At 38.8% G+C, this 16,305-nt stretch overlaps 1 protein-coding gene across 6 annotated transcripts in view; it reads left to right on the top strand.

The window, feature by feature from the left end:
• The window catches only part of LOC149006833 (uncharacterized), a 38,545-nt gene that overhangs the window by 11,567 nt on the left and 10,673 nt on the right, over nt 1–16,305 (top strand). For 5 of the 6 annotated variants that reach the window (XM_089165239.1, XM_089165244.1, XM_089165243.1 and 2 more), the window contains 5 exons: nt 9,390–9,517; nt 9,630–9,845; nt 9,997–10,272; nt 10,402–10,549; nt 10,635–10,768. In XM_089165239.1, the coding sequence (XP_089021365.1) occupies nt 9,390–9,517; nt 9,630–9,845; nt 9,997–10,272; nt 10,402–10,549; nt 10,635–10,768 (902 nt within the window). Of the gene's footprint in view, nt 1–9,389; nt 9,518–9,629; nt 9,846–9,996; nt 10,273–10,401; nt 10,550–10,634; nt 10,769–14,652; nt 14,736–16,305 lie in introns of all 6 variants that reach the window. The other variant, XR_016175022.1, reaches the window with a different exon arrangement.

The following is a 16,305-nucleotide window of genomic DNA, read 5'->3' on the forward strand; positions in this document are numbered from 1 at the left end:
TCATAACTCATAAGTTCATAAGACAAGCATATAATGATTGATCTTCCTTTGGTGTTGTAGATGTGCTAAGAGTAATTGCAAGTGAAAATCTAGCTAAAAATTCGGCAAAAATTGAGAGTTCCAGCGAGATATAGCGAGATCTCGAGCGAGATGTGGGAATCTCGCCCTTAATCTTGTCTCGCCTTCTTATAAAAGCGAGATATCTCACGAGATCTCAAACCATGGAATTTTATTTCAGCATGTGTCAATTAGGGTTCATCGGATCTTTAATTTTTATTTCAACGGTTGTGATTAATGTGGTGGGATCCTAATCTATAAAGAATCACACTTAGAATTAGGGTCTTTAGTTGACTATAAATAGCCTATTCTTTCCTTGTATTGATCAAGTCTGTTTTGAATAAAATTTGAGTCTTTGTGAGAAATTGGGTTGTGGTTCTCTTTGGGAGAGACATGGCGGTTTTACAGCTCTTAAAAATTCAAGTGCAGCAACCTTCCTCCAGCAGTATTTCAAGTAAGTTCAAGAAGCCCAGCCCCCTTTCCTCTCTTCTACCTCCATGGCAGCCCCTCCCTCTTACTTCCCTCCCATCGTGAGACCTAGGAAACCCCTCCCCTACTATCGCAGCACTCCCAGTCTCCCACTCCCATTCCCTGCAATTACAACAGCTCCCTTCTCCTCCCCTATTCCGTGCAACTACCTAGACCCCTCCCCCTTGCTGCCGCATCACAACAGCAGCATCCTCAGCCCCGGCAACTCCCCTATCAACTTCCCCTACCCCGTATGACCCTCCCCAGCCCTTTCCCCACCCTCCCCAAACCTTCTGGCAACCCCCACACCCTCCAATCTCTCTAGGATTCTTCTTTTCCTCCCTTCTCTGACTTGCGGCAACCAGAAAGCAGAAAAAATAACAGAAAAGAAGAAAAAGAAAGAGAGAAAGAAAGGAAAAAATAAAAGAGGAGAAAAGAAAAGAAAGGAAAATATCCAAGGAAGATTTCTCAAGATCAAGCCCATATTGATTATTCCCTAATTTTTCCTCATTTCGCAAATTATCCCATTCTATATAATTTTGTCAAATGCATACCCTACCCATAACCTCCACATTTAGATCCCCATATATATTTTTTGGATGAATAAAAAATGTATTAACCAGCAAGGAGAAACAAAAAGGGGGAGAGAAAGAGAGTGAGGGGGGGGGGGGGAACAAGCCATCAAGAGAGAGGCTGAAAAGAGGACTTAAGACCCTAGGTAACAACATTAAGCTTGTTCCTTAGGGTATCCATAACCGGGGATGGGGGTTAGACTGTAGCCTAGAAGAAACATAAAAATAGAGGGCTTTCCAAATCAAGTCAATAGAGTGAGATTTGGAAGTCCATCTCCTGAGGTTGTGCTCCCGCCACAGATGGTGGATGGATGCACTGAAGACCATCTTGCCAACCCGATCACAAATGGACGATCCAGAATAGAGTCTCAAAATCCAATGCTAGCCCTGAGTGAAACTGAAAGAGCGTCTTGAGCGGGGCCAAATGGAGGTTAAGGCTTTTCCCCAAAGGAGGCCAGAAAAGGGGTAGGTGCTCTAGGTCCTCTGAACCACTTCAACAGAGAATACAATTGGGGTTAACAGATATTCGATGGCTAGAAAGAAAGCTTTGGGTAGGGAGGCCGAGGTTGAGGGCTCTCCAGAGGGTAAAGGATGTGACCCTTAAACCAAACCGGGGGGTCCAAGGGGCAAGAGGAAAAGGGGGAGGGGAGCAGAGGAGGTTCCAGGTTGAGGAAATGCAGAAAGTTTTAGATGGAGATAGGGGCCAGATAGAAAGGTCATGGGGGGGGGGGTTGTTAGAGAGCGGGGGTAGGGAAGTCCAAACTTGAGCGAGACAAGGGTGGGGGACAGGGGGCCAAGAACCATCGTCAATGAACATGGAGGGTTGACCTAGGGATACCGGACTCATAAACTATACGAGGGCCTAGGAGGTTGAAAATAATACCTATTGGATGCTAAGGGTCATGCTAGAAAGAAGTGGAGGTACCAAAAGAAATTTGGATGGAGAAAGAGGAGAGAGCAAGAGGTCTGAGGGTGAGGAGCTTTCTCCAAACCTAGGAAGGGTTGGGGGGAGTCGGGATATTCCAGATGGAGTCAGATTTAAGAAGATAGGAATAGACCCAATTGATCCAAATAGAATTATGCTTTGAGGTTGTCTTTCGGATTAGCTTTAGGAGAGAGGCCAAATTGACATCCTGGATATGACGGATACCAAGACCACCCTCAGATTTGGGTCTGTAGATAACCGACCAACTAATGGGGTGGAGGAAGCAGGAGGATTCTTGGCCTTTCCAAAGAAATGTTGTTTTTGGCAGCAGACCAAAAAGACCCCCAAAACGCCCCCGAAAAAACAAAAAAAAAAAAAAAAAAAAAAAAAAAAAAAAAAAAAAAACGGAGTGGTAGAACAAGGATATTGGTTAAGAACAAGGACTAAATAGGCTCCAAAACAGCAGAAGCCAAAAAAAAAAAAAGGGGGGGACAAAAAAAAAAAAAAAAAAAAAAAACAAAAAAACCAAAAAACAACCCCCCCGCTCAGCGGTGGATCGTTGGACAAACCCAACCTACCTGATCAAACACAAGGGTTCTCCAAGAGGGGAATGCTAGCAAGCAATTTGATTTCATTCACAAGTTGCTTTTCACCCACAAAGTCTCTTTATATAGCATTCTAAAGAGACACAACACTAATAGTAACACCACCACAGCAACACCACCTACCTATCACTCACAACACCACAGTCAAAACAAAATGGAAACACCACCACTACACCCCACACAGCTCCTTTTATGACTTTCAAGCTAGCTTGGGAGTTCAAAATATGTGGGCTAGTCTTCTCCCACTAAGTAATCCAAGCCCATGAAACCATGGGCTCATTTTAACCCCTACATAGCAAGGGATGGTGGCTTTGGGAATGGAGAAGATATCACACTAGTAGAGGTAGGAGGATTGATCAGATGAGCACCACTCAACCAGCAAAGGAGATAAATTTTCCTTTCCAAAGTTGAAGCTATTTCTTGATATGGTCAAGCATGGGAGTACAATGGTGGTTAGTGAGCCTACTAGGGATAAGGGGGAGGCCTAAGTAAACCACCGGAAAGAACCAATGTTAAAGCCAATGAGGGATTGAGGGGAGGAACGAACTGACTCAGAGACCCCAACAAGGAAAAGGGAGGATTTGTCAAGATTGACATGAAGACCCGAGAGGGATTCGGAGAGAGAGAGAGGAAAGGATTGAAGAGCTGGAGGTGACATCAGCTTTGGAGAAGATCATAAGATAATCTGCAAAGGTTAGATGGGTGAGATTAAGGGATTTGCACTTAGATCCCCATATTTATTTAACAATATTATTCTTGCCATATATATTTGACACCTACTGCTGGAAGATTTTGGGCAAACCCTAAATTTGAGGGAATTCATCTTAGAAACCCTAACCCTAAAGTTGGATTCACATCATTTACTATACCCCTTTTGGGTAAGTCGTGCAAATATAATTGCAGGAACTTTAAAAGCGCTACCGTAATTTTTTGAAATTTATAGTCAGTCTTATTTGTTTGTAGTACGTGCCTACTTCTTTCCTTGTGTGTATAGCCTGCGAAAACCCTATCACTTATTCTGAACTATTGTTTTGAGACTAGAAGTTGATTTTAGACAACAACTTTACTCCCTGTTGATGTAGTCATTTTCTCTCTCAAGTTTCAATGTGATTAGGTTTGCTTTACTCTTTTTTTCTGGGTTAAATATTTCAATGTGATTAGGTTGGCTTATTAAATATTTGGGGTTGGCGTGTTGGATGCATGGGGAGAAATGTGGCCGATTTGGTGTTTGGTTAGTATCGACACGAAACCTAGTAGCGGAAACGAAATTACAAAATGTCGGCGATGTCGCCGAAATACGGTGATACTTGCTTATTGAGATGATGGGATCACTATTTACTTGCCTACGCTTGTATACTTGTGTTGTTGACTGTTGTACATGATATATTATATATACTTGACTACTTGTATTGTATTAAGATGCTTGGATCACTTTCTTTTTATTTCTTGCAATTTAACGAAGATATTTGATTGTTCTCTTGCATTATTTTTTTATTTACATTTGTTTAAATTCATGTTCCATACTTCCAATTTCGTTGCATACAGGTGGGCATGTGCTGGTCAAGATATCCACTTTACATTAGGTTTTAGGCAAAAATATCATCCCCATTGTATTTATTGGCCTCAACTTAGGCTAGCCACAAAAAACCAGCTCAAATACCCCCCTTGAAGTCTGAAAATGGGGGGGGGGGGCGAAATTTCAGCGAAATATCGGAATGAAAGATATTTGTGATGACAAATTCTAAATTGCCAAGGAACATCCAACCAAGGTGCGGAATTTCGATCCATGTCATCATTTCGCCACCCACCGAAACCCCAATATTTCGCTGAAATTTCGCCCCCCCCCATTTTCATACTTCGGGTACTAAGATGACTAGTGGCCATTAGTATTGTGGAACTCCTTAGAAGTTTGAAATAAGAGATGCAACTTTGAAGAACCGGAGAATATTTTAGCTCTCTTCTAGGTTTTATATTGGAGCTTGGGTACTAGGTCTTTAAATACATCTCTTCCTATATCACTTTTAAGACATTCAATTGATTTGTTACATGCAGAAACCCATGTAGGATACAAACTTAGTGCAATAGCAAACTCATGGCTGGATATGTGTGACCTAGCCTGGGATTTTGGGAACCCAGGCCAAGAATAAAGTGATCCAATCCTGGTTTCTGGTCCATAGGTGTATTTAAGAATTTATTTATTTCTCTGGGGTTATTGAAAATTTATTATTATCATTTTGTTATTTTTCAATAAGAATTTATTTATTTCTTTGGGGTTATTGTAATTTTATCATTATCATTTTGAAGAAAAAAAAAGGGAAAGAAAGAAAGAAAAGTTTTGAGTTCTATTTCAATTTCAGGACACAATCAGCAAGATTGTGGTCTCAGTTTGTGATCAGGCCAAAAACCCAAATGATATGGGTGAATTCCAATATCTGGGCCTAGTTGGTGTACTTATGTTCTTTGCGGGGCCTGGTTTTGGTGACACGCAACCAAATTAGGCTATGAAACTGCTGTACAACCTGTTTTAGGCCCTAAATGTTTTTAACGAACTCCCTCAAAATGGTACTTTGACACTGAACTCTGAACCTATGGTTGGTAAAGTGACATGGTCCATCAGTACTAAACACATAGTATTCAAGTTAGAAAAAGTGTAGGTAAGAATTAGGAATGGAAAATATTTTAAATTACAAACCGCTAGGTAGTGCGTTAACTCTAGGTTGCAGTCTCCACATAATGACATTTATTTTGTGCAGCAAATCAACAGCCAAATGTTGTTGTTTAGCAAGAAATTTAATGGATGCACACGAGATTGGGTAGTGCTACATAAAAAATTGAGCAAATGGAGAGTTTCTGGGAAGGCAGTGTCAAGACTCACTGAAGGCAGTGAAACTGGTCAAGAAATGGATTGAAATAATTCACCTTTTTTTGGATGAATAATCTGCGGTTTGATACAGTTTCACCTAGATGAAACTTAGTGTGTGAATTTTTTTAGGATTTCCAACAAATTTGGGCTGTTAAGAAGTGTCATATACTGCAGCTTTGTGTTGCATGCCTATAGAGTCATGCAATTTCATTTCGATAAAGGTCAAAACTAAAGCAGTTTGTGAGTGTTGGCTGAAATCTTGAACCATGCTTCCTCTGGATTCTTTGCGGCTATTCTAGTAATGGCTTTGTTCTATCTAGTATGGAAATTGTTCTTTGTATGGAGTGTGATGTACATTTCTGGTACCTAAATTTTAAAATGTTAGAATACTACTTTCTGTTAATAGGTTGAGAAAGGCGAGAGTTGATTTCTTATTTTGTGGAATAAAATTAACAAGAGATAAATTTTTACGCCCCCCTGCACAATAGCTTAATTACTATCTTATCCCCTATACTTTTTGAAATTACTAATCCAACATTAGACTTCGCCTGAAGTTACTGATGTCTTCCTGCTATTAAGCTCCGTTAGTTAACTGATGTCATGGCATCTTTATGTATTTCAAAAACCCTGAAAAACCTTTAGGTTTGTTATTATTTACGGATAATTACTGATGCCCCTTTGTACTATAGCTTAATTACTAATCGAACCCTGCTCTTTATGAAATTACTATTGGCCCCTCACTTCTAACGGTGTTTAAAAACTATTAAGGTTGTGTGTGCAATCTACATTTTGCCTTTCACTAGAATTAAGAAGCCAAAGATGTTATTCCATTCTTTTTATAAAACCATATGGAATACCAATTTTGCCCTTATATTCTAGTCATTTTGGATTTCAAAGAGTCAGATCCTTATGAGATGACGTCAACGGTAAATAAGTAATAACAAACCTCAAGGTTATTTTGGGGTCTCTGAAAAATACAAAGATGTCACTTCATCAATTAACTAAAGGAAGTCAATGGCAGGGTGACATTAGTAATTTGGGGCAAAGTCCAAGGTTGGATTAGTAATTCAAAAGAGTATAGGGGACGAGGTAGTAATTAAGCTTCGGTACGAGAGGGCATTGATAGTTCTAATGATAGGCTACTTGTTGATGCCTTGTTGACTCGGAAGGGGATTATGCTGGCCTCTCGTTGTAATCTATGTGGTAAAGCTTTAGAGGACATAGGACATCTCTTTCTTCATTGCTCATTTTCATGTGGATGTGGAGAAGCTTTTGCAGCAAAGTTTGGTTATAACTAGACAGTAAAAGTTTCGATTGTAGAGTCGTTCAAGGCTTGGAAACACCAGGCTTCATAGTCTCCTTTACGGACGATTTGGATTAATGGATGCTGTTTGTTTTTATACTTTCTTTGGATGGTTCGCAATAAAATCCGGTTTGAAAATTTAAATTTCAGGACTGATGAGGTGGTGAGTTTAATTTTTTCAGATTTAGTACAGTTTGGCTTTAAAATGGATGGGAGAAAAGTAACTCCTACCATTTTTTCGGATGCAAGAAGACTAGGCCTTAACTTCTCTCTGGGGCCCCCCCCCCACAAAAAAGGGGCGCCCCCCCCGCAGGATGGGTAAACCATGGACCGGTGTCGGCGATATTCGCCGACACACGGCGAATTTCGAGGTGCGCCGGGGGCGACACGAAACCCCCGGCGACACGAAAAGCAACGACGAACGCCGAAAACGGCGAACGCGAAAACGGCGAAATCGCCGACGGCGAGAAAGCGACACACGGACGGAGAGCGGCACACCCCCAAGGCGGGGAGAAAAGGGCGCAAGGGAGAACCGGAGAGCGGAACGGAACCGGACCAGCGGGACGGGCCCGGGGAGCCACGAGCACCGCGGAGCGGCAACGATCCGGCAGCCTTCGGATCTCGACAGCCGACCAACCATCAGCGGCGCGAAGCTCGCCGCAGCCCGGGAAGGAGCAAAGGAAAGAAGAGGCAGAAGGCAAACACAACACAAATAACCCACGCTGGTTCTCTCTTCACCTGCACCCACCGAGAAGACGAGTGCACGGAGAGAGAGAGGGGGGGGGAAGACGGCAAGCAAGCACGGGAGGGATGTGTAGATAGTAGTCTCCCGCGCACAAGGAGGGAGGGGGAGGGCGCATCAACTATTAAGAAGGAAATGAATAATTTTAAGGGAGAGAGTGAACGAGAAGGAGCAAGAGTATTTTAATTACAGAGGATTTGAGGCGATTTGGAAAGAGTCGGGCGACAGCGGACTGTCGCTGTGTGGGCGCCGCACGGCGCCGAGCGACATGTCGAACTTTGGGTAAAACTAAATATTGATGGGTCTTCTTTGGGCAATCCAAGAAGGTATGGCGGTGGAGGAGTATTTCGAGATGAAGTTGCTGCGGTGGTTTACAATTTCAGTATTTTTTTAGATGTTAAAACCAACTTTGAAGCTGATTTGGAAACTTTCATTCACGGATTGCATTGGGCAAGACATTTACAAATTACAAAGCTTTGGGTAGAAAGTGATTCAAAAGCTATGGTGACTTTAATACAGCAGAAGAAAATACCTTGGTATATCTTTCATATGTGGAGAGAGTTACAAGAATATTTGATGACTATAGATTGGAAGATTTCACATTGCTATCGTGACTAATACAGTGACAGATTTTTTGGCAAATTCGGCAGCTAGGACAATAACTTCTGATATAAACATTCCTTGGTCAGCTTCAATTCTTAATGAAGTTGATGTGGATGCCTCTAGACGTCTTAGATTTCGTTTTATGAGTTAGTGGTTTTCTAATTTGAGTAGGAACCAGTGAGGAAGGGTGTATTGGGGGCAATAGTTGTTGTGGATAAGGGATGTTGGTTCCTCATAAGGTATTATTTGATGTATTTTTAATATTTCTTCTTCGTTTAATGTAATGATCTTTTTAGCGAAAAAAAAGTTCTAATGAATGGCAAAATTGACATTACTTGTCCAACCTTGAAAACCTCTTAACACCGTTAAAAGTGAGGGAGGCAGTAGTAATTTCATAAAGATCAGGGTTTGAAGAGTAATTAAACTTTAGTACAAGGGCGCAATAATAATTATCCCAATTAACAAGTTATTCAAGTCGTTACTGAAAGACCTCCCATCCCCTGAAGACTTGGGGTGTTCCCTGGCTGGCTACTATTTAAAGTTGCCTTTTTTTCCTCCTTTTTTTTCGGGTAAGAACTTAAAGTTGTCATTCTGATCCATGTCCATTTTAGAATTAAAAAAATCTGTGCCTCTTATTTAATAGTAAGCCCTATATTAGTTTTAAGAGAATCATTCTGGCAATTTGTGCACCAGATTCAGCCTGAAGCTTTTATTCAGCAAGCCTTTTGAAAACTCCGCCAGTGTGTTCTGCACTGCCGGTCCCAAGCCCGGGTAAAGGAGGAGGGTTGCATCAGCATGAGACCATAAGCATAAGCTATTTTTAAATGTTACTCTGTGTAGCCAATTTCAAGCCATTACCAACTTCCTCCTCTCCTTGGACTTTGAAACATTTAAGTTATCAAGATGTGTTTCGTAAATTTCAGTACATTCAAGATTAATAATAGTAGTATTTTATGTTATGCCTGTGCATTTTTTTAATTCGAGTTGGTATGTCACATGACCATTTGGAGCAGGTTGTGACTTACAATTTGCACCGTCTCTTCCCTGTTCCATTAAACCAGTGGGGATGCTCCTCCCATGCCCCCCCCCTCTTTCTCTCTCCTCTCCCCAGGGGAAAAAGAATTTGGAAGCAGTATTAGCACATCCAACCAAATCTCTTATATATTTCAAGTCTATTTTCAGACACATTTCAAGCACATCAAAATATGCCATTGGATATAGAGCTAAAATCGTCTGTAAATTTTTCTCCAGAGGCAGATTCTTGTGGGGCTCTGTACAACGATTGCAGTGCCAGTGACAAAAATGAAGGAGATGTGTTTGGGACAGGGCTAAAAAATGAAGTTGGTGAATATAATTGCTTTTTGAATGTAATCATACAGGTACAAACTCCATGATTTTCTGCAAGCTAGCAATTTTAGCAAAACAAATCTGTCTGTTTTGACTTTTATTTGGTTCTATGGCCTGAAAGTATCTTTTTCCTTTGAAATGCAGTCTTTGTGGCATTTGAAACGATTCCGAGATGAATTCTTGAGTAGATCAACATCAAGTCATGTTCATGTTGGAGATCCTTGTGTTGTCTGTGCATTGTATGAAATTTTTACTGCCTTGAGCATTGCATCTGTAGATAAGCAAAGAGAAGCTGTTTCTCCTTCTTGTTTAAGGATTGCTCTAAGCAACTTGTATCCTGATAGTAACTTCTTCCAAGAGGTACATACACAAGACTGCCGTGTTTTATGTTTAACTCTTCTTTTATTTTGTATCTTCAGCAATTTCTTTAATTAAAATTGCAAATGGGATTTTGGATAGTTTTGGTAATTTATAACTTGGATAATTCTGATAAATCTGTGATTTATCACAGGCACAAATGAATGACGCATCTGAAGTATTGGCAGTAATCTTTGATTGCCTTCATCAGTCATTTACTTCTAGTACAAGTGTTTCAGACACTTATTCAGAAGGAAGCAGTTGCATGGGCTCTTGGGATTGTACTAGAAGCTCTTGTATAGCACATAATCTCTTTGGAATGGATATATTTGAACAAATGAACTGTCACAGCTGTGGTGTGGATTCTAGACATCTAAAGTATACCTCATTTTTTCATAATATCAATGCCAGTGCACTCCGAACAATGAAGGCATGTCTTATGTCAAAAAACTCTTTTTACAGCAGCAGTTTTGTTTTCTAGTATTGTACAGAAATTTTAAATTTGGGAAGGTATTAAGGTTTCACCAAATAGTCCTGCTAACGTGCCTTATGTGGCCAGGTTATGTGTTCGGATAGCTCATTTGAAGAGCTATTGAAGCTTGTAGAGAGGAATCACCAGCTAGCTTGTGACCCAGAGGTGGGGGGTTGTGGACAGCTCAACTATATTCATCATATTCTTTCAAGCCCACCTCATGTATTTACAACAGGTAATGCTCTATATAGTTGTCATTGTTCTATGTCATTACTTTATTTGGTGGAAAACCATAACTCATCCTAGCTTTCATTTTGCAGTTCTGGGCTGGCAGAATACTCGTGAGAATGCAGAAGACATATCTGCCACATTAGCGGCCCTTACAATGGAGATAGATATCGGTGTCTTATATCATGGATTGGATCCAGGGAACAGACATTGCCTTGTTTCAGTGGTATGCCGGAATTATTTTCTATCAATTCAAGCTTTATATTTCTTTTTGTGTTGTGTTACCTGTTGCAAAGATGCAAAAAAAAAAAAAAAAAAAACTGCAAGCGCACAGTGTCATCTTTGGCTACGGGGGTTGGTCTCAAGGAGATGAGTGATTAAATTGTCACTCTCAAAATGCGCAAAGTGAATCATTAGGGAAGTGTCTCTCAATTAATCTAAACTACCGGAAGGTGTAAAATTAATGAATGAATCTATCACTATGATGCAAGGAATTAAGAATAATGAAGTTGACAAAGATAAGTTTAAATTCAAGGAATCACTTGTAAAAGTTGTAATTAAGATTCACCACTTGGTTAAATAAAATCAATAATAACATGTGAAACCTGCACATATCATGGCATAGATCTATAATCTATTAGTGATGCGGAAAAAGAGCTAACATATCCTACGAGTAGTTAGCATTCAATCATACTAACTAGAAACTAAAAAATCATAAGCATGATGGTGTCACTATGTGTATGGTGACAATTACGCTTATGGTCCAATGGGATGACATGCATAATACGGCGGCCAGCTATTGTAAGTCCTTTGCAATTATGTCAATTAAAACATAGGCATGTTAATTCTTCTTCTCATTCTTTCCCCATGGCTTTATCCAATTCCAAGGGGATGAATATAGATAACCATGGTGGAAAGGGAATACAAATTAAAAAGAAAATATCCATGAAATAAGCTAAAATTAAAGAGAAGGAAGAATACAACATTACTCAAATTGCATAAAATCTTCAAGCTTTTGCACCCAAACCATAGACCAAGCTTCAAGTGCAGCCCAAGTTTCAATGCTTAATTAACAGTTTCTAGCAAAATGATAAAATCCTGTACCTAAACTTGTTGTCTAGAATAATAAAATTAACAAAATCCTTTAAACTTTTTCTGAAATAATAAAATAAATTAGAAAGGGATATGAAAGAGGAGGGAACTGAGTAAGAGAAGGAAAACACAATAGAGAGGCTAATCAGAGGAAGTGAGAAGTCCAAGCCAAAAGGGAGACAAACCTAAGCCTTATACGAAAAAAAATAAGGGAGGCTGTACGTGAATCTCATAGGAAGTGAAGATAAGATTTGTTAGTTATGGGGTGTGTGTGTGAGAGAGAGAGAAGTTAGATTGGAGAAGCAAGGTTATTAAAGCGGAAAAGCGATTGGGGCTCCGTCTTGGCGATTAGGCGACTAAGCTGCACTTAGGCGGCAATAAAGCAACCAAAGCGGTTTAGTCAATATTTTTAATATAACTACTTTTAAACTACTTTTTAATACAAATACTTTTTATAATAAACTAAAGTACTAAACAAACATTCAACAATCACATTCATAAAAATAAAAAAAAAAAAAATTCAAGAATCACAATTGTGAAAAATTATCCAAAAAAATATTAAAAACATAACTTCATCTCATCAAGCATCATAAGATTCATAACAATAATTATGTAGTATGTACTATATCAGTAATCAATGTGAAAAATGAAAATGAAAGTAGTAATTTTACATTCTTACTTCCCTCTATGATAGTGTGACGCCAAATAAGTGTCTTGTACTCTTGTGCATATATCAGTAATCAGAATTGATGTATCCATTTTTCCCTTTTTTTAACCAAACAGTGCCGACATGATAAATTAATAGATCTCATTATTCCGATTTCCAAGTCATTGTTTATTTAATGATTCATTGATTATCAATGTTGAATATGGGTCATGCTTCACATTCTGTTGCTGACAGGCACTTTGAGCCTCGGAGTTCATTTGCAAATTGGGCCTCGATTCCGAAATGGCTCACATATTTAAATTTATATATGACATTGTAGAATAAATTATGATTAAAAAAAAAAAAATAAAAATAATATGCATAAATTACAAAATGTAAAAAAAGCGGTTACTTTAGCATCTAGGCGGCAATATGGCGCAAAAGGCGGTAAAACGGTAGTGCCTAAGCAAAAAAACGGCAAGAAATCAGTCCATTAGTTAAGCGGTCACAATTTAAGCGGTTCAAAAACCTCTTTGCCGCGTAGGCAGACGCTTTGATAACCATGTGGAGAAGGAATAAAAAAAGAAGAGGAGAGTGGGGGTTCTTTGAATGAGGAAAACATAAAGGTGAGAAGGAGACAGAATAGAAAAGATATAAACAAAAAGACTTACCTTTATTCTAATTTGGCCAAAAATGGTCTTTTGGCTGTATCTCTCCATCTTGACTTTGGCTTGATTTGCTCCGAGAATTAAAGTAATGTTATTCAAATTGTGGATGAAATGAGACCAGTATCTAGTTATCCACTATGTTTTGGCAAACTCTTAATTAGTCAAAATTATGATCATGGCCTACACTCTTCTTTTCATGGTCCAGCCAATTTATATGGTAGAAAATTGGGTTTTTTGGACCAGATGCCTGGCTCTCTTTTTAATGCTTTCATACCCGTGATTGTTAGCTGGTCAGTCGAAGTGATCTGCAGGTGGCTTGATCTCCAATTGTCCTCATTCCTGTCAATATAGCATTTTTTCCACCAATTATCCTTTAAATTGTGTCTGCCTGGAAACCAATATTATATAGCCACATTTGTCTAAAATAATGAGTAAAACTAATAAATAAATGACTAATAAATGTATAACTTATGGTTTTGTTTTTACCCAAGAATACCATAACCTCCTTGTTGCATGTGTGTTACATACTTGATATGACTTTTTAGTTGCCCCTTTGACCTGTTCCCAATAGGTTTCCAATCAGGGGTATTAAACAGTTTCAAAACTAAAATCAAATACCATTATGTCATTATCAATGGAAGTAAAGTTGCCAGGAACATCTATTGAGCACATATATGAAATGACGCCATTACCCTTGTTGTAAGAAAACCCTTCGCAATAGGAAGAAAAGCAAGGTTACAAATTATTTGAGACGTTGAGGGTAAGAAGATAGCATGCGTTGTTCTGTCTAAACCTGACTATGGCACTTAACTATTCCCCCCCCTAAAAATTATCTCAAGCCTGGTGACTGAAATTTGAGTTGTAGCAGATGTGATCGTGTTTTTTCAATAGAAAACAGAAGGCAAAGCGCTCAAAGAACAAAGCAAAGAGAGTACGTAACAGGGGACGGGATAAAGGATAAAGAAGGATAAAGAATATAGGGGGAAGAAGGGGTAACCTGAGAAGAATACTCTTAAGAAGAAGAAGAGAGGTGGAGAGAGAGAGGGGAGCTACGAAAGTACAGAACCCAAGCTTTACTTCCTTTTTCTATTCCTTGCTCAATAAACTGACTGCAAGTGTTTAAACAATAAAGGAGACATACTTCAATACGGAAACAACTATAGTATGACTCATGGTAAAAACGGATCCTACTAGGACTCTTAGCAACTTAATACTAACGCACACTGATCCTAGATATCCTACCTGAATTAAAAATCTGATTACATAATCATCCCAATAAATAAATTAACAAAATCCTACATCATCTCTAAAAAATCTTACAGAAACAATTCCTACTTTTATCTCCTTGCAAGCTGGAGTTGGGGCCAACTAGATATGAATAATTATCCGCTAGGTTATGTTACTTTAGTGTGAAAAGTAACTTCTGGTTGTGCTGCATTAATATGAGTCTGATTCGAGTTGGTTCATTAAAGATCCTGGAGGAGTTGGCTCCTAGTTCATCTCCCATCAATCTAGGACTAACAAGACTGGCTTTGCTTGGTTAGACATAACAGCATTATTTTATAACCAGTGTTTCTGTTATTCCAGTCATCTTTTCAACTTCCAAAGTAGTCCATTGGCTTAAAAAAAAAAAATTAATTCTTGATGCATCCCTTCTACTCCTTGGTTTCCTAAAGGGTTCTACATTGTTTTTTGAAATTACAGAATTACCATTGCCATTATATTTGATCTGGGCGGACCCATACCATTCCCAAAGCATGGTTTTTATAACCTGGGTCACATTACTTGTAAGTCTTTTTTGACGTCTAGCAAGGGAAGAAATTTCTCTAATGTGTGGTAGAATTAAGCACACCCTTGAGTATGAGAACCTACTGATATTTTGGTGAGATCTTGGTAGTAGTATATCATGTATTTTTTTTTTTAGATTTTGAGATGAGATGACCTGCAAGTTTTCGATATCTCCATGAGACCTCAGAAAGATCTCCGAGTGTGTGTCTCGGAATTTTACAGTAATTTTTGTTTCCACCCAAATCTTATTTTGGTTTCAACAAGGGAAAAAAATACACCAACTCAGCAAGATCTTTCTCCAACTTGATTTTGTTCTCACCGAGTTGCCCACCAAAACCAAGTTTCCTAACGTTGCTTTTGATTGGTATGCTTCTAAACATACAAGCTGTTGGAGTTTTTAGGTAAATACCAGGCATTGTCTTGCAAAAGAAGAACTTAGGGATCACAATTTGGTTGTAATAGGTGCAATGTAGTTAGTTATTGGTCTTAACTCTAAGGTGGTTTGTAGTTGACATCACATCATAAGACTTATTTTGTTCCCTCTAGGTAAAAAACAGAAAACATTACTATGATGTAGAGAAGTCCAAGTAGTAGTACTCGTGATAGTATGATAGTAGCTTCTGTACTTTTTGTTTGAAGTTCTTTTAGTTTGTTCAATTGAACCAAGAAGTCTTTGTTTAACTGGTTCTATTGTGCTTCAGTTTAAGTTAGCATGTCATTGGCACAGGACTTCTTAGTGGATTACAGTTAGGAATCCCACACCTTTCTGTGATTTTACAAGGGAGGTTGTGTTATGTTTGCGTTTCTACTTTTGCTTTCCTATAATGGCGCCAGCCCTTTATATAGACTCCATTGCGAGCAGTAATAGACGGTTTATGTTATCAATTTTTTTCCTTGGCAATATTTAGCAAAGCTGCTGCTTCCTTCTCTCAGATGTGTGAGAGTTCTAGTTTGATCCTCAAAAACCCTCCATATTTTGGTTTAATGTTTAATAATTCAATCGATAGTTAAGCAAAACAAATTACCAAACTAACAAAATAGAATTCTAAAGATGAGAAAGGTCAGAATTTCAATTTCGTCAATTATCTCTCAATCAATTAATTCATTTGAATATACAATTTGCTCGATCTCTGTTGAAGCATAATTTCCTTAATTAAATCAAACTTGTGGTCTAGCATTGCAATCCCTAATTCACTCAAGCCAACCGTCTTTGGATCAACATGGATGTGGGTGCAAATAGTATTAAGGTCTATGGAACCCCGGCAAAGCCAAATGGGCCACCCGTTCGATGTTAAACGACCCAGTATGTACTATCAGAAATTTTTATGAATGCTTACCATGTGAATGCTCATTTTTGTGTTAGCAAATTCAGAGTTTCCACAAAATCCGTCAGTCATTTGGGACCCAGATCGATAGGTTGATGCCTTGAAACAATTAATTTGGGTAGGGTCGTATAGAGTTTAACTTATTCACATTTGTTGTGTTGATGTCAGTCATGCAATTGAAAAACTTAATATCATCCCAAAAACTAATAGACTCCTTGATGGTGAGAGGCCCTTGAGGTTCCTA

This window comes from Hakea prostrata, chromosome 8 (assembly GCF_041222555.1).
Source record: "Hakea prostrata isolate BN-2017 chromosome 8, UWA_Hpros_2, whole genome shotgun sequence".
NCBI classification, from domain to species: domain Eukaryota; kingdom Viridiplantae; phylum Streptophyta; class Magnoliopsida; order Proteales; family Proteaceae; genus Hakea; species Hakea prostrata.